This window comes from Indicator indicator, chromosome 18 (assembly GCF_027791375.1).
Source record: "Indicator indicator isolate 239-I01 chromosome 18, UM_Iind_1.1, whole genome shotgun sequence".
Lineage (NCBI taxonomy): Eukaryota > Metazoa > Chordata > Aves > Piciformes > Indicatoridae > Indicator > Indicator indicator.
In genome coordinates this window covers 18785902-18808619 of record NC_072027.1, presented here as the reverse complement: position 1 = coordinate 18808619, position 22718 = coordinate 18785902, and the positions used below count along the sequence as shown (strand labels likewise).

Here is a 22718-nt window from a genome sequence, read left to right as displayed (position 1 = left end):
GCCGCGGCCGCTATGACCTACACGGCGGAACAGCTGGACGGCGTGCGGCGGTGAGCCGGGCCCGGTGCGGGGGAGCGGCGGGGGGTGGGGGGGCTTTGGGGGTGTATCGTGGGGGCCTGCGGTGGGGGGTAGGGGGAGCAAGCCGGTGGAGGTAACCTTGTGTGCGGTTCCAGAATAAAGCGGTGTCGGAACTACTATGAGATTCTGGGGGTAGAGAGGGACGCCAGCGAGGAGGAGCTGAAGAAAGCCTACCGCAAACTGGCCCTGAAATTTCACCCTGACAAGAACCGCGCTCCCGGGGCCACCGAGGCGTTCAAAGGTGAGGGGGGGTCGGCCCCGAAGTCCTGAAGCAAGGGGGAGGCCAGGACAGGCTGCCTCAGTTCTGCACCTTCCATAAAGGCATCACCCAGGCCCGTGTATCTGTGTTGGCTTTATAGATGGGTATGCACAGCACCACGAAATCCTGCAGCTGCTCAGCAAGATTTGCTTTTTCATCCCCAAAATACAGATTTCCATTAGAAGGAAAGAGAAAAGTATCCCAAATCTCATTCCTGGGTGCTGCTGAACGTTCAGAAGGATGCTTGGAGATGATGCTGGCCATGCAGGAGAGTGTGGTGTTGTGTAATCAGTAGCTGCTTTGTGTTAGAAATAAAATTATATATATATATATGTATATGTATAATCAGGCATATGAGATTTGACTCCAATATCCTGTCTCTGGATTTTCAGTCGTCCAAACCTGTATCAACAATGTCAGCATCTGAACTCTATGACACCTTTTGCCTTTTCCATGCTGTCTGCAGCAGCCCTGCAAGGCAGCGTGAGGAAAATAAGATATTCATTATAATCCTGCTAGTGGGTCCAGAGGAGGCTACAACCATGGTGCAAGGGCTGGAACCCTTCTGCTGTCAGGGCAGGCTGAGAGAGTTGGGGCTGTTCAGCTTGGAGAAGGCTCCAGGGAGACCTTAGAGCAGCCTTTCAGTATTTGAAGGTGGCTACAGGAAAGCTGGGGAGAGACTTTTTACCAGGGCAGGGAGTGACAAGGTGAGGAGTGATGGCTTCAGACTGGGGGAAGCTTGATTTAGATTAAACCTTGGGAAGAAATTCTTCACCATGAGGGTGGTGAGGTGCTGGAATGGGTTGCCCAGAGAAATTGTGGGGGCTCCAAGCCTGGAAGTGTTCAAGGCCAGGTTGGATGGGGCCTTGAGCAAGGTGTCCTAGTAGGAGGTGGCCCTGCCCATGTCAGGGGGTTGGAACTAAATGATCTTTAAGGTCCATTCCAACCCAAACCATTCTATGACTCTATGAATAAGGAGGTTTTGAAGGGCTTTTTTAATATATGGTTTTTTTTGTGGCAGATTTGTACTTCTCTATGAACTGTGGTGGTTGGACTCAATGCTCTTAGAGGTCTTATTCAACCTAAACAATTCCATGATTTTATGAACTTGTTTACAGCCACATTATGTTAGAGATCAAGGAAGAAGGTGAACTAGTTGAATATTCCTGGGTGGTTTGAAGTGAAGTGTGAAGCAGAAATGCTGTGCAGCCTCACGAGTTCCCAGAGAAGCTTGGAGCCTGATTCTGCCTTTCACTTAGTCTCAGAGATTATTAACTTTGTATTAAGTGGCTATGGAGGTGCACTTTCATAAAATGTTACATTCTCAGTCTCTTGACTGATGTGGGCTCAGCTTTACAGATATTTCAACTCTCTGGATGCTTAACACTTTGGTCTTTCTCCTGGTGTCAGCCCTAGCAGGATGTAGGGTTCCATCACAGGTGATAATGGTGTCCTGACACCTCTTTCCCAAAGGCAGCTCCTTCAGAAGTGACTCAGTCTGTGGTCAAGCACAAATTTCCCAGGCCTGCTTGGGCTTTTTTTTTTATTCCTCTGCTTACCTAGTATCTGGAAATACTGTGTGATATCATACTGCTCCTAGTATCAGGTGATAGCATTTGTGCCAGGGGGGAGGGTAGGTTGGAGATGAGGACAAATTTCTTTGCTGCAAGAGTGGTCAGGGATTGGAACAAGTTGCCCAGGGAGGTGGTGGAGTCCCCATGCCTGGAGATGTTCAAGAAATGTGTGGCCATGGTTTAGTGGCCATGGTGGTGTTGGGTTGGTGGTTGGACTGGATGATCTTAGAAGTCTTTTCCAACCAAAACAATTCTCTGCTTCTGTGAATCCCAGGTTGGAAGGGAAGGGACCTCAAGGATCATCTGGTCCAACCTTTCTCGGTCTAGACAAGCTGGTCCAGCACCTTGTCCAGCTGAATCCTAACAGTGTCCAAGTGGTGGGACTCTACCACTTCCCTGGGGAGGTTATTCCCATGGCTGATTACAGGCTCACAGGATGTTAGGGGTTAGAAGGGACCTCTGGAGGTCTTTGAGTCCAACCCCCCTGCCAGAGCAGGACCATAGAATCCAGCACAGGTCACACAGGAACACATCCAGACAGGGCTGGAAAGGCTCCAGAGGAGACTCCACAACCTCTCTGGGCAGCCTGTTCCAGTGCTCTGTGACCCTCACAGGGAAGAAGTTCTTCCTCATGTTGAGGTGGAACCTCCTGTGCTGGAGTTTCTATCCATTGCCCCTTGTCCTGTCACAGGGCACAAGTGACAAGAGGCTGTCCATTCCTTTCTGAGGAAGAAGCTCTTCCCCATGAGAGTGGTGAGAGCCTGGAATGGGTTGTCCAGGGAGGTGGTTGAGGCCCCATCCCTGGAGGTGTTTAAGGCCAGGCTGGATGAGGCTCTGGCCAGCCTGATGTAGTGTGAGGTGTCCCTGCCCATGGCAGGGGGGTTGGAACTGGCTGAGCCTTGTGGTCTCTTCCAACCCTGACTGATTCTATGATTCTGTTCTAAGACCCCCAGCCTTCAGATATTTATAGACATTGATCAGATCCCCTCTCAGTGTTCTCCAGACTAAACAGCCCCAGGGCTCTCAGCCTTTCCTCACAAGGCAGTGCTCCAATCCCTTCAGCATCCTTGTAGCCTGCCACTGGACTCCCTCAAGTCCCTGTCCCTTTTAAACTGGGGAGCCCAGAACTGGATGCAGTATTCCAGGTGGGGCCTCACTAGGGCAGAGTAGAGGGGGAGGAGAACCTCCCTGGCTCTGCTGGACACACTCCTCTGAATGCACCCCAGGACCCCATTGGCCTTCTTGGCCACCAGGACACATTGCTGTCCCTTGGAACTTGTTGTCCACCAGCACTCCCAGGTCCTTCTCCACAGGGCTGCTCTTCAGCAGATCACCTCCCAGCCTGTCCTGCTGCAGTTTGTTCTTCCTTCCCTGGTGCAGGGCTCTGCACTTTCCTTGTTGAACCTCATTAGGTTCCTCTCTGCCCAGCTCTCACTCTGTCCAAGTCTGGATGGCCGCACAGCCTTCAGGTGTCTCAGCCAAGCCTCCCAGTTTGGTATCATCAGCAAACTTGCTGCTTGTCCCTGGTGTGACCAGTTCTCCTTGTGTGCATTCCCTCTGCAGCCATAGGCAATGCCTTTGCAGTTCTGAGCAGCCCAGAGAAGCGCCTGCGGTACGACAAGTTGGGCAGCGACCAGGAGCACCTCAGCCCCGGCCCGCCCAGGCACTATGACTACTACACTGAGTTTGAAGCAGACATTACACCAGAAGAAATATTCAATGTCTTTTTTGGGGGGCACTTCCCTACAGGTCAGTATCTCTGCAATGAACTGCCACTGCTAGACCACATAAAGGAAGTTGAGCTTCTCTTGGTACTGCTCAGTGAGTTGCTGGTACAGCTGGAAAGAAGAGAAACTTCTTTGTGTTTACTCTTTTTAGAATCACAGAACTGTCAGGGTTGGAAGGGGCCTCAAGGCTCAGCCAATTCCAACCCCTCTGCCACAGGCAGGGACACCTCACACGAGATCAAGTTGCTCAGAGCCACATCCAGCCTGGCCTTAAAAGCCTCCAGGGATGAGGCTTCTACCACCTCCCTGGGCAACCTGTGCCAGTGTCTCACCACCCTCATGGGGAAGAATTTCTTCCTAACATCCAATCTGAATCTACCCATTTCTAGTTTTGCTCCATTCCCTCTAGTCCTATCACTCCCTGACACTCTATAGTCCCTCCCCAGCTTTCTTGTAGCCCCACAAGAAAGGAGGCCACAAGAAGGTCTCCTTGGAACCTTCTCTTCTCCAGACTGAACAGCCCCAACTCTCTCAGTCTGTCTCCATAGGAGAGGTGCTTCAGCCCTCTTCTTGTCCTCATGGTCCTTCTCTGGCCCTTTTCTCCCATCCTAGCTTTTTATACCTGGAAAAGCTTCCTTAATGCAGGATTTAAAGTTCAGATTCCTCAAAATATGTTGTCAAAGCCCAGCCTTGCTCTCCACGAATGCACCTGGAAGGGAGAGCTGCCAGTAGGGTACTGGCTGTTGCTGCAAGGGCAAATTTTCAACCTCCCAGTCTCTGCTTGAAAGGTTCTGCCAGTAATTTTAGGCAGGAGCATTACAACCTGGCATGGGGTTAAGCTGTTTGGTTCTTGGGTAGGCAACATTTTAACATCAGCTGTAGCTGAAAGCTTGCTTTTTCTTGTTGCCTTTATTCCCTCCATTGTCTGAGGCCAAAAATTACATGGGAGATAAAACGAGGTGTGATGGGGGAAGGGTTCGGAGGTGTCTTTGCTGGTAGTGGTGTTCCTGAGACACTTTACAGCATGGCAGCAGCTCCTGGCATGGTGATCTCAGTGCCCCTGTAACAAATAAAACACAGGAGATATTTTGGCCTGCAGCACCTTGCCTCTGGGAAAGAAATTAAAACTTCTTAGCTCAGAAAGTGATGCCAGGCAGCTGTTACTGGATATGCAGTGTCCAGTAACAGAGCAGTAGATCCTTCCCTACCTGTAGCACCTCTGTGTGTCTCAGCCCAGCCCTGGCTTTTGTGTTTGCAGTAAAGCTAGAAAGGTCCTGCAAGATGAGTGGAATACAGGTTTGGGTTAAATCTGAAAGGCAAGGGGAGCTCAAGGATCTTCCTGGCAGTACCTAATAAATTGCCTTGCCACTCTTGTAATCTTTCTCACCTCCAAGATGTAAAGCAACATCCACACCACTTACTACAAGTAGTACATACAAATAGTGATTTAGAAGCTTCCCGTTGCCTTAGTCTGTGTGGTAGCATCATGCAGTTCAGAGGATCTCAACTTGCTTTCATAATGTGATTGATCAGTTCCAGAATGCCAGCATGGTGGGGTTGGAAGGGACCTCTGGAGACCATCCAGTCCAACCAGCCTGCTAAAGCAGGGCACCCACAGCAGCTTGCCCAGGATCATCACAGGGGCCAGGGGGGTTGGAAGCTCTCCACAGGAGACTCCACAACCTCTCTGGGCAGCCTGCTGCAGGGCTCCAGCACCCTCACACCAAACAAATTTCTCCTCCTGTTTAGGTGGAAGTAGAGAAGCTTTCCCTTGTGTGCAAAGTGAGCCAAGTTCAGCATGGTAATTCCACACTGGGTTGACAAGAGGACAAGAAATTGAGGAGTTAGGAGGATTCATTATCAATAGGTATCAACCCAAGCTGAGGTATAATGAAACTGAGAGCAGCCCTGCAGAAAAGGGCTTAGGAGTGTGGTGGATGAGCCACAAATGGGCACTTGCAGCCCAGAAGGCTAATGGCAGCCTGGGCTGCATCCAAAGCAGCATGGCCAAAGATGGAGAGAGGGGATCCTGCCCTCTGCTCTGCTCTGGGGAGATCTCACCTGCAGGGCTGTGTCCAGCTCTGGAGCCCTCAGCACAGGGAGACCTTAAAGCAGCCTTCCAGTACCTGAAAGGGGGCTACAAGAAGGCTGCAGAGGGACTGTCTGCAAAGGCCTGCAGGGACAGGATGAGGGACAATGGTTTGAAATGAGAGCAGAGCAGATTGAGATTGGATGTTAGGAGCAAGTTCTGCATCATGAGGGTGGTGGAACACTGCAACAGGTTGCCCAGGGAGGTGGTTGAGGCTCCATCCCTGGAGATACTCAAGGTGAGGCTCCACAAGGCTCTGAGTAACCTGATCTAGTGGAGGATGTTCCTGCTGACTGCAGAGGGGTTTGGAATGGATGACCTTTAGAGGTCTCTTCCAACCCATTCTATGATTCAGTGCTGAATGATAGAAACAAACTTGCATGGCAGAAATCTGCCTTTTTCCAGCCAGCCTTGTTTGGATCTGTGTTGGAGCTCTGCCTGCAAATATCCTGAGACCCTTGGAAAAATCTTCAGCCTAGCAATGAAACAGATGCTTTGACCATAGCAAAGGTCACTTCCTCGCAGGTTTCTTCCTGAATTCTTTGGGCAATTCAGAGAAAGGACACTGTAAGGGTATAAAATAAAGTGACATCACTCCCAGGGCTTAAAAATAGCTGTGCAGTTCTGGTGGTGTGATAAGGCCATAGACTGCAATTCTCTAACACAAAGACATTCTGCATTTTTAAAGAGGAGAGCACAGCTGTTATTAAGATATTCATATGGTGATAAAATCAGAGTTGGGGCTTCAAATCCAAGCAGCAATTCTTTCCTCATTTTAGAGTGGTTAAAAATAAATCAGCTGCAATCAATGCTCAAGAAAGGAAATCCTGAATTGTTCCCTTTTTCACTCAAAACATTTGGCTTTAAATCTCTTTCCTTGGAGAATCACAGAATGGGTTGGGTTGGAAGAGACCTCTAAAAGTCATCTGGTCCAACCCCTCTGCACTCAGCAGGGACATCTTCCACTAGGTCAGGTTGCCCAGAGCCCTATCAAGCCTGACCTTGAATATCTCCAGGGATGGGACCTCAACTACCTCCCTGGGCAACCTGTTCCAGTGTTCCACCACCCTCATGGTGCAGAACTTGCTCCTCACATCCAATCTCAATCTGCTCTGCTCTCATTCCAAGCCATTGTCCCTGGTCCTGTCCCTGCACGGCCTTTGCAAACAGTCCCTCTGCAGCCTTCTTGTAGCCCCTTTCAGGTACTGGAAGCTGCTCTAAGGTCTGCCTGGAGCCTTCTCTTTTCCAGGCTGAACACTCCCAGCTCCCTCAGCCTGTCCTGACAGGACCAGAGGTGCTTCAACCCCCTGACCATTTTCACAGCCCTGCTCTGGACCCACTCCACCAGGTCCATATCTTTCTTGTGTTGAGTGCTCTGGATCTGGACACAGTACTCCAAATGAGGTCTTCCTAGACACAGTACTCCAAGTGAGGTCTTCCCAGAGCAAAGTGGCAGAATCACCTCTCCATCTGCTGGCCTTATTATAAAGTGATTAAATGAAACTGTTAACAGCTTGAAGGCAGCAGAAATGACTGTAGACAACCATATTCAGTCATTATGAGACTATAAATCATGCCTTGAGTCTGATGAAGCAACTCAATTCTGCTTAGGGCCTGGGGATGCAACACCAGCTGCAGCCTTGCAAGTGAATGTGTTCCTAATCAAAATTCTAGCCTGTTTCTGCACTTTGGAGTTCAGTTAAGGTGACCTTGGGGCAGGCTTTGCCATTTTTCTGGTGCACTTTTTGGAGTGACAAATCGTTCTGATGTGTTTGTGCTTTTTAATCACAGCCCCGATTCAGGTTGTCTATTCTAAGCCTGGATAATCAAGTGGAATGCAAGAAATCTGGGTGAGCAGCAGGAAGAGGATGGAAATCACAGCTCTCTCTTGGTTTCTTTTCCCCAGGAAATATCCACATGTTCTCAAATGTAGCCAGAGACTCCCACTATTACCCACGGAGGCACCGAAATGAAAGAGCGTGGACACAGGAGCAAGAGGAGGAAGAAAACAGGCCACAGGTAGCCAGGAAGAGGGATCACAGAATGGTAGGGGTTGGAAGGGACCTCCAGAGATCATCCACTCCAACTCCCCTGCCAAAGCAGGGCAGACAGGAGCACATCCTGGAGAGCTTTGAATGTCTCCAGAGCAGGAGACTCCAAAAGCTCTCTGGGCAGCCTCCCTTGGGCTTCACTATTTCCCCAGGGTGAGAGGTCCATTTCTGCATCTGAAGCCAGGACACACTTTCCCATCCTTAAATGTTCAGTGTTGCAGCCAAAATGTTTTCAGAAGTAACTGGATTGTCCTGTATTGATCACTGCTTTACAAATCCAGTGTCCTGGTAGGAGCACAGGCCCTGGAGGTTCTGTCACTGAAGTGTTTTCTCTGGTGTTTGCTTTTTGCAAGCTCCAACAGTTTGGTAATCCAGCAACAATTTGATTGTGGTCTGATACTGGATATGACAGCATTGACCTGTCTTTATGGAGTAATTCATCCACAACATCTGCCCAGGTGCTGCCCAAGCTTCTTCCCACCTGGGGCAGGATGGATTTGGGATGCAGTTCTACCTTCTGAAACCTCCAGATGAGACACAAGGCTGTCATTTGCTGCTGGCACACATACACACATGCCACCTGCCTGGTGATAACCTTCCTCTGGGGGCAGTCTGTTAACCTGATGAGATCATTCTCATGGGAAGATGAATTTTTCCCCACGTGTCTCCTCTAATCAAGCTCTGAAAAACCTTCATACAGCCCTCAGACAGCTAAAGGAATCCTACTTACTACTGCATCAGGCATCCTTGCTGCTCTCCCAGGGCAGAGGGCAAAGCCTAAATAGGGGCAGGTTATATTTTGCTCCTGCTTATAAAAAAAGGAATTTCAGAAGCCAGTTTAGAAACAAAGAACAGAAGTAAACTTCTGTGTTTTCTCTTCAACGTTTTTTTCCACTCTTTTGTTCTCCTAAATTCATCCAAACAATGAAGCCCATGTTCTTGCATCCTGCCCCAGGTCACACTAAGGAAGGGTCTCTTAACCCTTTACTTCTCAGCCACTTTATCCAGTGCTTGAACTGAGATTTGAGATTCTGAGAGTGCAGGTAGCAGAGCTGAGAAGATGCACAGAAATTTCTGTGCACAAAGAGGGGGTTGCAGTCTGTTCCTTCGGGCTGGGCTGTCAGCTGATCACTGACAGCTACACCACTGTGGGCATCTATTGCCTTGTGAAGGAATCCCAGCATGGGGGGGTTGGAAGAGACCTCTTAGGATCATAGAATCACAAAATGACTTAGGTTGGAAGGAACCTCAGAGATCATCTACCCCAACCTCCCTGCCATGGGCAGGGACACCTCTAGATTTGGTTGCTCAAGGCCTCATCCAGCCTGGCCTTGAACACCTCCAGGGAGGGGACATCCACAACCACTCTGGGCAGCCTGTTGCAGAGTCTCTCCACCCTCGTACTGAAGAACTTCCTGAGCTCCAGCCTAACCCTGCTCTCCCTCAGCTTCAAACCATTCCTCTTTGTTCTGTTGCTAGACACCCTTATGAAAAGTCTGTCCCCTGCCTTCCTGTAGGCTCCAGTCCAACCCCCCTTACTAAAGCAGGGCACCCCCAGCAGCTTGCCCAGGATCACAATGGCAAAGAGAGGTTGGAAGCTCTCCAGAGAAGGAGACTCCACAACCTCTCTGGGCAGCCTGCTGCAGGGCTCCAGCACCCTCACACCAGAGAAGTTTCTCCTCCTGTTTAGGTGGAACCTCCTGGCTTCCAGTTTATGCCTGTTGCCTTTGGGTGCCTCTGAGAAGAGCCTCTGCTCCCTAACCCTTAATCTGTTGTTGAGCATTGCTCAGATCCCCTCTGGGGCTGCTCTTCTCCAGGCTCAACAGCCCCAAGGCTCTCAGCCTTTCCTCCTCACAGAGATGTTCCAAGTCCCCACTGTGGTCCTTGTAGCCTCTGCTGGACTCTCCAGCAGTTCCCTGTCTCTAAAGGAAAAGCTGTAGGTGAAGGAAATATCATGAGAGAAAAAAATGGCTTTAAAAATTGTAGGGAGATGACAGAACTGGAAAATAACCTTTGCTGATCATCTCAGAAAACTCTTCAGAGTTTTCTGAGATGATCAGCAAAGGTTATTTTCCAGTTCTGTCATCCCCCTCCAGTTCCACACCACTTCCTCATTTCTTTCTTTCCAGTTTACATTTAGCCTGCTCTCTCTGAAGAGATGCCTCCTTTCCCATCTAGATCCTCTCTTGACTAAATCATTGCTGTTCTTTCCAGAACTCATACTCTGCATTTCTTCAGCTGATGCCTGTTTTCATCATCATCATCGTGTCGGTTGTAACTCAGCTGATGGCCACCAACCCACCCTACAGCCTGTTCTACAAATCGTAAGTCAGTTACAAACACACTTCTCTGGCCCCCCAGTCTTTGCAGCAAGGGAGCTGGATAGGATGCTGGGTTTCATAGCAGAACCTCTGTGTCCTGTTCTGCTCATTCTGGAGTTTTCTTTAGTTTGTAATTAAGGCAATACCAGGGCTCTGCTGAGGAGTTCTTCAGAATGTTGTGGCTGTGGAGTTAATAGGGAGGTGCTGGGATGTGTCCAGAGAAAAGTCGTGAGGATGAGCAGAGGGCTGGAGCTGCTCTGCTCTGGAGACAGCCTGAGAGAGTTGGGGTTGTGCAGTCTGGAGAGGAGAAGGCTCCCAGGAGACCTTCTTGTGGCCTTCCAATATCTGAAGGGGGCTACAAGAAAGCTGGGGAGGGACTTTTGAGGGTGTCAGGGAGTGATAGGACTGGGGGGAATGGAGCTAAACTAGAAGTGGGGAGATTCAGATTGGATGTTAGGAAGAAATTCTTCCCCATGAGGGTGGTGAGACACTGGCAGAGGTTGCCCAGGGAGGTGGTGGAAGCCTCATCCCTGGAGGTTTTTGCAGCCAGGCTGGATGTGGCTCTGGGCAGCCTGATCTAATGTGAGGTGTCCCTGGCCATGGCAGGGGGATTGGAACTGAATGATCCTTGAGGTCCCTTCCAACCCTGACAATTCTGTGATTAGCTGTGGTGAGCTTCATTGTACTACTGTGTGCTGAACAAATAGAGGCACCCAGCCAGAAAGCTTTCTTAGCTGTGAAATGGTTTTTGCATGGTGATACAGCACCAGGAATGTGGGTGTAGCTCAGCACTCTCTGGTTTGCCCAGGCCCAGGGCTCTGAGGGCCACCACTGAGGTTCCCAGGTTCAAGTGGTTGAAAAAGGAAGCCAGTGTTTTGCAGTGTAAGTCCAAATCTCCTCTGGAATTCCACTGGCAGAATTGTCAAGCTCCCCAGATCATTAAAGCTCTGCAATGTCCAGTTTTAACATCTGTGAAGTAGCAGGTCCCAGGGGCTGCAGAGGGCAACCTGGCCTGGTCAGCTCTGAAAGCACAAGGAACCCAACCAGGCCTGCTGTAGTCTGAGTCTGTGGGGCTGAGGAGTGGAGATGAGGAAGAAATTCTGTGAGGGTGGAGACACTGGAACAGGTTGCCCAGGGATGTTGTGGATGCCCCTCCCTGGAGGTGTTCAAGGCCAGGTTGGATGAGGCCTTGAGCAACCTGGGCTGGTGGAAGCTTAGAACTGGATGATCTTTAAGGTCCTATGACAGAGGGGTTGGACCTGGATGATCTTTAAGGTCCCTTCCAACTAAACTATGAGGAACAGCCCCTTGCTGCCCTCAGCATCCTGTGGTGGGATGAGGGAAGCTCTGTAGTGGGGCAGAGCTTGGTTCAGTCACCTGCACTGGCTCTGCCTGTGATAGCAGTGGGAAGGAGCAGCTTTTGGAGAAGCTCTTGCTGCACACAGGAGTTGCAGAGTGCTCCAGACACTCCCCTTGCTCCCTTCTGGCAGCAGAACTCCTTTGGTTTAGGCTGGTGTGCTCTCCACTGCCATAGCAGCTGAATCTCATTTTGTACCACAAGATGTCAGTGTGTAGACCTGATACAAAAGTCGAGGGTGGGGTTTTTTGGGGTGGTTTGGTTTGGTGGAGGTTCTTTTTTTTTTTTTTTTTTTTTTTTTAGCAAGTGTTTTTGCTATCTATGCCAGTCCCATGTGGAACCTCCCACGCTGCCTCCTAATCCTAAAGCTAATCTCTCCTGCTTTCCTTCACTCCCTCCCCTTCTGCTGATCTGAGATAGTCAGGTCTGAGCCTGGAACACAGCCTGCTTCTCCAAATCATACCCTTACAAGCCAGTGACAGCCTAAAAACTTAAATAAATAGTTTATGTAAAGAGAGCAACACCTCTGAGAGGGAGAGAGAAAGACAAGAGGAGCTGGGGGGATAGAGGGGGCAAACTGGATTCCACTGGGCAGTGTAACCTTTGTGCTTTGGCTGCCTGCCTCTTTCTCTGGGCAGTGATTTGCAAACCTGCCTGGTTGTCTCTGCTCAAATTAGGCAGTGTGGGTATCAGAGCATACTTGAACCCAGTGGCTGTGCCAGAGGGCCTGATTCTGCCTACAGGATGTTCTTTGGGATACTCCATGCCCCACTTCACTTACTGATTATAAAGCCCTAAAGGAAAGGGTAACCTCCTGAGTCTCCTCTGATTCCATAGAACCATGGAATTGTTTTGGTTGGAAGAGACCCTTCAGATCATCAAGTCCAGCAATAACCACACTGCCAGGTCACCACCAAACCTCAGCACTACATCTACACAGCTTTTAAACCCCTCCAGGCAGCCTGTTCCAATTTCTACTAAAGGATCCAGAAGTTGGGAAAATCCAGATCCAATTGCATTGTATCCTAAGCAATCCTGAGGCTGTTTCCTTTTCCTCTAATCTCTACATTTGCTACCAACTCCCATGGATTTCTGAACCTATTTTACCAGAAATTACCAGCAGGTAGAAGTTGGTGGAGCCTTCATTCACAGATTCATAGAATGGGTTGGAAGGGACCTTGAAGATCATTCAGTTCCATCCCCCTGCCATGGGCAGGGACACCTCCCACCAGCCCAGCTTGCTCAGGGCCTCATCCAGCCTGGCCTTGAACACCTCCAGGGAGGGGACAGCCACAGCCTGCCTAGGCAACCTGTTCCAGTGTCTCCCCACCTTCACTGAAAAGAATTTTCTTCCTAATCTCCAGTTTAAGTTTCCCCTCCTCAAGCTTCAATCCCTTCCCCCTTTGTCCTGTCACTCCCAGCCTTTGTCAAAAGACCCTCCCCAGCTCTCCTGGACCCCTTCAAGTACCTCCAGGAGGGCCTCTCTCTGGAGCCTTCTCTTCTCCAGGCTGAACAGCCCCAACTCTCCCAGCCCATCCCCATAGGGGAGGTTCTCCAAGCCCTCTGATCATCTTCATGGCCTCCCCTGGACTTGCTCCAGCAGCTCCATGTCCCTTTTATGCTGGGGGCCCCAGACCTGATGCAGTGCTCCAGGTGGGGTCTCACCAGAGCGGAGAGGGATAAAATTTGCTGTTGGAAGTGTCTTGACTGAGCTGCTGAGGACAGACAAGAGTGTTTGGAAGGAACACTGCCAGCCCAGAGCCTGTTTGTATCAGTGTGAGATCTCTCCAACTATTAGCTATTTCCCTGTGGCTTTATCTGGGGGAGAGGGGTGAATCCTATTGGAGGTGCACAGCTCGCTGTGCCCGAGGCTTGTCGTTTCCTGGCTGGATGGCTGAGGGAGCTGTAGCCCTGCAGAAAGTCCCTGTGAAGGAGCTGTAAATACTATCCTCTGGGAATGTTAGTAGGGAGAAACATCTCTCTTGATTCTTTTCTTTTTGGACTGCTAAAAGCTCTTCTTTCTCCACGCTGTGTTCCCAGGTCCCTCGGCCACGTTATCAGCAGAGAAACGGAGAACTTGCAGGTGCCTTACTACGTTGATAAGAACTTTGAAAAGAACTATCAAGGAGCAGAGCTTCAAGAGCTGGAAAAAACAGTTGAAAAAGATTACATAGACTATATTCAGACCAGCTGCTGGAAGGAGAAGCAGCAAAGTAAGTTATTTTGGTCACAAGTGTCTGCCTGCGACCCTTGGGTGGCTGTGAGGGCTCCGCTTCACCAAGCACTCCTAAGTTTAGCCTCACTTTGCAGTGCTTGGAACATCTCCAGCCTTGCACTGGTGTTTCTCACATCTGCTCTTCACACTCCTTTTTGCTGTTCCTGAGGGTCTGTCAAAATTCATTGTGGTGATTTGGAGAGACAAGTGGAAAGGAGATTTTAGCAGCTGGGAGATTTCTTTTTCTTCCACTCAGTTTTTTATCCTGGAATAACTCTCAGTGATGATGTTTTAAGTCTGCAATCAAGCCCTGACAGATCATTAGGGCTGGAAAAGATCTTCAGGCATCAACTAATCCACATTCCCTTTGCTGGAGCAGAATTATTTTTGCTTCCATGAGAAGTTTGGCTTACCTTTTCCATGAAAACCTCTCATCCTTTCACTATAGGCCCTTCTAAACAGCCCTTCCCCAGTTCTACTGTAACCCCCTTCAGATACTGGAAGGCCTCTCTGAGGTCTCCCTGCAGCCTTCTCCAGGCTGAAGAGCCCTGTCTCTCTCAATCTGTCCCCACAGAAGAGCCCACAGCCTGTGCAGGTGCTTTTGTTGGTCCTGCAGTGGGCTGTAACTGGTATCAGTTTTCAGAGCATGCTGCTGTGCCTGTGCTGTGAGCTCATTTGCATTTTCTATCTTCAGCTGAGTTTGAGATCTTCTTTCCACCAGAGTCAAGTCTTTTAAAAAACAAGAATTGAGTACAGGAAGGAAGAACAGAGAAATGTGAGCATTCAAAAATATTCTGCTCACATCAGTCCTAAGGCAATCAGCAGCATGTTTTAACCCCATGTTGTGTCACTGTGAGGTACTACTGAGCTAGCTCACTGCCAATAGAGCAAATCCCTGCTGCTTGTGGAGCTGTTCAGAGTAACACAATCACAGAATCCCAGCATGGTGGGGTTGGAAGGGACCTCTGCAGATCATCCAGTCCAACCCTCCTGCTCAAGCAGGACACCCACAGCAGCTTGCCCAGGATCACAATGGCCAGGAGGGGTTGGAAGCTTTCCAGAGAAGGAGACTCCACGACTTCTCTGGGCAGTCTTCTCCAGGGCTCCTGCACCCTCACAACAAAGAGGTTTTCCCTTGTGTTCAGGTGGAACCTCCTGTCCTGTTTCTGGGCACCACTGATGAGTCTGGCCCCAGCCTCTTGCCCCCCACCCTTTAGCTCTTGCTGAGCATTGCTCAGATCCCCTCTGGGGCTGCTCTTCTCCAGGCTCAACAGCCTTTGCTCCTCACAGAGATGCTCCAGGCCCCTCAGAAGCTTTGTAGCCTCCTCTTGACTCTCTCCAGTAGTTTCCTGTCTCTCTTGAGCATCTCTCTTGCAAATGGGCAACAGGGTTTGCAAGTCTGTGAGAGAGAGTTAGGCAGAGAGGTAGGAGATGATCCAGCAGCGAATGCTAGGTGATGCCTGCAGAACAGAGCTCCTTGGGAGCCTTCTGCACTTAGAGACTGCATTAGTCACACATCTGCAGATGTATTTGCAAGGTCCACAATTAGCAGTAGCCTGAGGAGACCACTGTAATTAAAACCCCCACATCTGCACAATGATTACCAGGCCAGCAAGCAGGTAATGAGCTCAGCAGAGACTCTGCTAACCTTGGTACAGCTGGGTTGGTAAAAATAAACTGAATGCGAGACAGAGTGCTGGGGAAAAGTTCTCTGGAGGTGTTGAGACAGCTCTGAGTCAGCTGTTGCTTCATCACTTTGGTCCATTAAATCCTGTTGGAGTGTTTTAACTTCATGTGGTCAGCTTGTTCTGGGCAGTTGAGGGTCTATTAATAGGACTTTTGTTTACTGAAGGTGCATTTCTCCTTAGCACCAGCACAATGGACACAGATTGGTTAGATAGGAACAGGTTGAGTTTGAAAGTTCTTCAGGGCTTGAAGGGTGCTGCTGGTGTCCAGCTACCTGAATGAGCTTCACAAGCAATTGATCTGTCAGTGGCTGCTTCAGCCAGCTGCTGTTACACTGCTGCACTAGACAGGCTTCCTCCCTCAGCAGGACAGTGTGAAAGCATAGAATAGAATCACAGAATGGATTGGAAGGGGCCTCCAAAGCTCATCCAGTCCAACCCCCCTGCAGTCAGCAGGGACATCCTCCACTAGATCAGGTTACTCAGAGCCTTGTTAAGCCTCACCTTGAATATCTCCAGGGATGGAGCCTCAACCACCTCCCTGGGCAACCTGTTGCAGTGTTCCACCACCCTCATGGTACAGAACTTGCTCCTCACATCCACTCTAAATCTGCTCTGCTCTCATTTCAAACCATTGTCCCTCACCCTGTCCCTGTAGGCCTTTCTAGACAGTCCCTCTGCAGCCTTCTTGTGGCCTCCTCCAGGTACTGGCAGGCTGCTCTAAGGTCTCCCTGGAGCCTTCTCTTCTCCAGGCTGAACACCCCCAGCTCCCTCAGCCTGTCCTGGTAGCATAGGTGCTCCAGGCCCCTGATCATTTCCATGGTCTCTTCTGGACCCACTCCATGATGTTGATTTCTGCTGAAAAGATAATGAAAAATATCAGCAATTTCTCCTGAAATCTTTGCTATGCTCAAGTACAAGAAGCACAGCCCAGCTTTTTTTTTTCCAGGAGCTTGTCCAGCTGTGGTAGCACAACTGTAAGGCTGCAAAGAGCTCCAAGTTGTAGTAAAATAGTGAGGCAACTGAAAACAAGAGAGAATTAAGGATCTGTTGTTGGAATTTGGTGGTTTAGGACTTAGTTCAAAGGCTCAAAGGAACAATTCCATGTAAAGGATTGAAAACCACAAGAAACAGACCTGACAGGATGAGTGCTGTGAGGACTGCAGGCATTTACAGTGGACAGTCTTGCCCAGTTAGGTAAGTGTAAATTAAGATTCTTCCCTGCAGAACTCCAGGGATTCTGGTCTGGGAGACAATTACCAGAGCTTGAGTTCTGCTAAAGGCTTGTCAAGGCTCTGGGCACATCTTGAGTAGCATTTTAGTTCAAAAGCCTGAAAACTGATTCCTGATCTGAACTAAAAGGTCCAGGGCTGTCAGTGCCTAAAGCTTTTCAAGCCATAGGAAATGGGTTAAATGGCTTTGCATGTCAGCAGGACAGGGACAGAGCACCTGAGGTGTGAAAGGACCTACTGAAGTCCTTTCCACTCTGAATTATTGTGTAAAATGAGGTGGGCTTGGGAGGTGTGGAAAAGCAATTTGAGAAAGTGGAGTGTCACCAGGCAGCCTGTGCTGAGGGAAATTCTGACCTCTGCAGAAACCAATTAACTGTGGCTCTCTGAGGTGCATCTAATCCTGCAGCTGAATTGTTCTGCTGGGAGAAAGCTGTTGGAAGATTTCCTTCACTCATCAGCAAAAGTTCTCTGAGTTACTAAGGGAAATAATTGTGAATTACTGGAGGGAGGGGGGAATAATTGAAACAATGGAATTACTTCAGGTTTATGTTGCTTTGGAGAAGGGGGTGGAGAGGAATAGAGTACATTGGAGATTGTATTGTTAATGAATGGGCACAAGAGGCCTTTCAGCCAGGTCCCTTGGGTCCTCCCATCAGGGTTACAGCAAATAAATTAAAAGACTTTCTAATGACTTCTGGGCAAAGCAGGAGTTGGAGTTGTGAGCAGTTGCAATATCACAACCCCAATTATCTCCACCTCAAAAGTGTTCAGAAGGCTGCTCTGGGCCCTTGCAGAATGCACCTGCCAAAAAACTTGGTGGCTAAGAGTCAGGTGGGCAGGGGTGTGTCTGGGACTTCCTGCTTCACTTAGTCAGCTGTAGGCAGGCCCCAGGGAAGAGCCAGGAGGATCCTTCTCCTCTGGCTTGTCACTCCACCACCACTGAGGGGTGCAGAGTGACCCCCTCTGCCAGCCTGGGGACACCTCAGTGGGGGTCAAGCATGATGAGACCAGATCCAGCTCAAAGGTAGATAGCAGTATCACCCCAGAACAGACCAGATGGTTCCTGCTCCCCCCTCCATGCAGTTAGTTTAACCATACACCTTTAGTTTAAAGCAGTCACCTGTTCTTTATAGACTCATAGAATGGATTGGCTTGGAAGGGACCTCCAAAGCTCATCCAGTCCAACCTTCTGCAGTCAGCAGGGACACCCCCAGCTAGGTCAGGTTGCCCAGAGCCCTGTCAAGCCTCACCTTGAATACCTCCAGGGATGGAGCCTCAACCACCTCCCTGGGCAACCTATTGCAGTGTTCCACCACCCTCATGGTGCAAAACTGGTTCCTAACATCCAATCTCAATCTGCTCTGCTCTCATTTCAAACCATTGCCTCTCATCCTGTCCCTGCAGGCCTTTGCAAACAGTCCCTCTGCAGCCTTCTTGTAGTCTCCTTCAGGTACTGGAAGCTGCTCTAAGGTCTGCCTGGAGCCTTCTCCTCTCCAGGCTGAACACCCCCAGCTCCCTCAGCCTGGCCTCATTGCAGAGGCTCTCCAGCCCTCTGATCATCTTTGTGGCCTCCACTGGACCTCCTCCATCAGGTCCATGTTCCTCTTCTGTTGTGGGTCCACGTCAGGCCCCAGCCCTGCAGGTGAAGTCTCCCCAGAGCAGAGCAGAGGGCAGGATCCTCTCTCTCCAGCTCTGCCCACACTGCTTTGGATGCACCCAGGCTGCCCTTGGCCTTCTGTGCTGCCAGTGCCCAGTGCTGGCTCCTGTCCAGCTTCTCACCCACCAGCACCCCAAGTCCCTTTCCACAGGGCTGCTTTCTATCACCTCCTCCCCCAGTCTGTGTTGGCAATGAGGATTGTTCCAACCCAGGTGCAGGACCCTCCATGCAGTTAGCTTAACCATATACCTTGATTTTAAGGCCATCAGCTGTTCCTTAGATAATTAACATCATTTTAAATCTCATGTGACTTCTAAGCTACACTTTGGCAGTTTGCATTTTCTTTGCAGACAGCAATAATGTCTGGGGGTTTGGTTTGGTTGTTTCCCTGCCCCAGTGCACTGCTGGGGGAGAGTCATTTCTACCTGTTTGAGTTTTCAGGCAATCATGAAAATGCTGCTTCCCTAAGCAGCCAACCTGGTTGAACCTGATGGCCTCTCCTTAAAGAGAAAGTTGTTAACATGCCCAGCTTCACTGAAACAAGGAGAATTAAAAACTCCATGCCACAAGGATAACAAAGCACTGAGAAAATGAACACCTCTGCTACAAGGCCAGGCTGAGGGAGCTGGGGGTGTTCAGCCTGGAGAGGAGAAGGCTCCAGGGAGAGCTTAGAGCAGCTTCCAGTACCTGAAGGGAGCTACAAGAAGGCTGCAGAGGGACTGTTTGCAAAGGCCTGCAGGGACAGGAAAAGGGCAATGATTTGAAATGAAAGAAAAGCAGATTTAGATTGGATGTTAGGAGCAAGTTCTGCACCAGGAGGGTGGTGGAACACTGGAACAGGCTGCCCAGGGAGGTGGTTGAGGCTCCATCCCTGGAGGTATTCAAGGTGAGGCTCAAGAAGGCTTTGATTTAGTGGAGGATGTCCCTGCTGACTGCACAGGCAGTTGGACTAAAGGACCTTTGGAGGTCCCTTCCAACCCAAACCATTCTGTGATTCTATGATTCATCCTAATGTGTAATTTTTTCCCCTCTTTCAGAGTCTGATCTGTCCAACTTGGCCAAGCTGTACAGAGACGAGCGGCTAAAGCAGAAAGCAGAGTCCCTGAAACTTGAGCACTGTGAGAAGCTCTCCAGTCTGATTGGAATGCACAAAGGGGGCTGAGCCCGACAGACACCTTCTGTACTTTTTATTTATTTATGGCTTAATTTAAATTTGTTTTCCTTTGTCTAAAAAAGGGAAGGAGTCTGTTGTAAAGAACCTGAATATTTGGTTCCTTCTGCGTGTGACGCAGAGCTGGGCCCAGCTGAGCTCTCGAGCTGGTGCCTGCTGTCACATAGACACTGTACACACTAGATTGGGTTCCAAGGACCAGTGGCACTTTGTAAATGAATCCCCTGGGAAACACCCTTAGTTTGGAAGCTGTCTTCATCGCTGGTCTGTCTGCCTGCCACCCAGACTTCCCAGGAGAGCAGCCCAGCGCCTCCGCTTGCTGTGTTTGACAAGGACCTGCAGTTCACTCCATCCCCCCAGCTCTCACTAACTGCAGCAGCCCTCTCCTGCTGACACCACCTGGACATCCTGGCTTCTACAGGGGGTTGTCACCAGAGCTGTTTCCTCTGCCAGTGTCACAGCCAACCCTTAACTTGGAAGAGTCAAGTAACCTGCTGCAGGTGAGCACCCCAGCGGGCTCCCAGCTCCCCCTGCTGCCACGGATGGAACCCTGTCCCTGTCTGATGGAGAGCCTTGGGATGTAACCACTGGAGGGCCATGGAACACAATCCCATCCCTGTCTGACTGGAGGGCTATGGGATGCAGTCCTGTCCTTGTTTGAGCTATGGGACCAAGTCTATTCTTGTCTGACTGGAGGGCCATGGGATGGAGTCCTGCCCTTGTCTGACTTCGAGCTGTGGGACTAAGCCCATCCTTGTCTGACTGGAGGGCCATGGGATGCAACCACTGGAGGGCTATGGGATGTAATGGTGTCTGACTTTGAGCCCCATCCCTGCCTGCCTGAGGGCCATGCCTGTTCCCTTCCATGGTGACACAACAGGCTGAGATGCCACCAGCAATGCACCAGACAAGAAGCTGAGAGCCTGTGAGTTGCACCATTTCTTTCCAGTGTCTGCCAAACTGTAGAGAAAGGACAACTTGTCTTTATTTTCTTTTCTCATGGGCATATTTTTTAGCTGGCTGTTTCATTCTGATTTTTTTTTTTATCTGCAAACTCTTCTGTTGCAGCTGTTACAGGGATCCTGCTTTTTGTTGTTGTTTTCTGGTACAGTTTTGATGTAGCACATTTTTACTCTGCTGAGCAGTTCTGGATGTTTTAATGTTAGTGCTGCAAAGAAAAAGCTCTGTGTAGTAGTGTCCTGTTTTCTCTTGATCCTCCTTTAAAAAGCCAGGCAGTTAGAGGCAGGCTGAGGATGGCAGGGAACAGAGTGTTATTCCAGTTGAGCACTGTCCCTGAGCCACTGTCTCTGGGGGGGATGCCACATGTGGAATGAGATCACAGGATGGTAAGGGTTGGAAGGGACCTCCAAAGATCAAGTTCAACCCCCCTGCCAGAGCAGGACCAGAGAATCCAGCACAGGTCACACAGGAACACATCCAGATGGGTCTTGAAAGTCTCCAGAGAAGGAGACTCCACAACCTCTCTGGGCAGCCTGTTCCAGTGCTCTGTGACCCTCCCAGTGAAGAAGTTCCTCCTCATCCATTGCCCCTTGTCCCATCCCAGGGTGCAAGTGAGCAGAGCCTGTCCCCTCCCTCTTGACCCCCAGCCCTCAGATATTTATAAACATTTATTAAATCCCCTTTCAGTCTTCTCCTCTCCAGACTAACCAGCCCCAGGGCTCTCAGCCTCTCCTCACCAGGCAGTGCTCCTGTCCATCCTGGTAGCCATCCCTTGGACTCTCTCCAGCAGATCCCTGTCCCTCTTGAACTGGGGAGGCCAGTTCAAGATATTCTTACAAAGGCTATCTCCCAGGGGTGCAGACACTGCAGGTGCAGGCTTCTGCCCTCCAGCCCTGTGTGGCTGCAGCAGCAGCTGTGCTCCCCTCTCCCACACAGAAGGTCACATCTGTTAACACTGAGCTAGGCTCTTCTCTCCCCCCAGTCCTAAAACTAGCTGTAGCACAGGGTGGCCTTGGCTTGAACCTAGGGAACAAAGTGCCCAGAAGTTTGAGAAATGCCAGAATTCAAATTGCCTTTAGGTAGGGCTTAGACTTTGGGTCTCCACGTCCCTGAGTGTGGTGGTGCAGTCACATAGCAGTGCTCTGCCCAGTGAGGGTGTCCTGCCCGTGTGGTGGCAGAAGCTGGCTAGGACTGAGGGCAGGGAAGTTGGACCATAGGTGCCAGAACCTGTCCCTTTTGTGCCCCTGTCCCCTTCATTACTGCAGTGAGAGGCTGGGCACCAGCCAAAGCAGGTTGCTGCAGAGGATAAGCTTTTCTCACCTGGAATACTGTGTCTGGCTCTGCAGCACTCAACACAGGAAGGACATGGACCTGATGGAGAAGGTCCAGAGGAGGCCATGAAGATGATCAAGGGGCTGGAGCACCTCTGCTACAAGGACAGACTGAGGGAGCTGGGGGGTGTTCAGCCAGAAGAGAAGGCTCCAGGGAGAGCTTAGAGCTGCCTTCCAGTACCTGAAGGAGGCTACAAGAAGGCTGCAGAGGGACTGTTTGCAAAGGCCTGCAGGGACAGGATGAGGGACAATGATTTGAAATGAAAGAAAAGCAGATTTAGATTGGATGCTAGGAGCAAGTTTTGCACCATGAGGGTGGTAGAACAGTGAAACGGGTTGCCCAGAGAGGTGATTGAGGCCCCAAAGTCAGGCTCAACAAGGCCCTGAGCAATCTGATCCTAGCTGAGTCAGTCAGTCCCTGCTGACTGCAGGGGGTTGGGACTAGATGACCTTTGGAGGTCCCTTCCAACCCAAACCATTCTGTGATTCTGTTCTATGATTTTTGTGCTCTGTACCAGACAGAGGGCTGTTATCCTGCAGTGGGAGACTCAGTGCTTCTGCAGGACAGATGTGGACATCCCATAGATGATGTGGCCATCACAACTGCAGCAGTAGTACTGCTATGAAACAGTGGCATGGTAAAAAAAAAAGTCTAAAACCCAACTCCTTAAAACAGTATTTTGATGTTAACATTTGTTCCTCACTCTGTCAGAGGGCTTGGGGAAGCTGAGCAGAGTCCCAGAATCACCACTCTGGATTGGAAGAGCACCACTGAAGAAGGCATTTCCAGGAGGATGTTGTGGAGCAGCAGTAGTGTGAGAGCCTTTGAGGGCAGAAATGTTTGATTCTAGATCACCAACGTGGCTGGCATTAGGACAGCCTAATGCTGGTATTAGGACAGCCTAATGCTGGTATTTGCCAGTTGTAAGCAGGTAATGCAAAGTGTACAGAAAGCAAAGTTCTTTGAATGTTACTTTTTTATATATGTTTGTAGAATATATTTGGAATCTG

The 22718-nt window shown here is 50.0% G+C and overlaps 1 protein-coding gene across 1 annotated transcript; it reads left to right on the top strand.

Moving 5' to 3' along the window:
* Nucleotides 1-12: 12 nt before the first annotated feature.
* DNAJC18 (DnaJ heat shock protein family (Hsp40) member C18) lies at nt 13-20726 on the top strand. Its single transcript, XM_054388913.1, has 7 exons — nt 13-50; nt 174-319; nt 3475-3660; nt 7634-7746; nt 9993-10102; nt 13497-13669; nt 19283-20726. Exons 1-7 carry the CDS (start codon nt 13-15, stop codon nt 19405-19407), a joined length of 891 nt encoding a protein of 296 aa, XP_054244888.1. The 3' UTR covers nt 19408-20726.
* The last annotated feature ends 1992 nt before the right edge of the window (nt 20727-22718 follow it).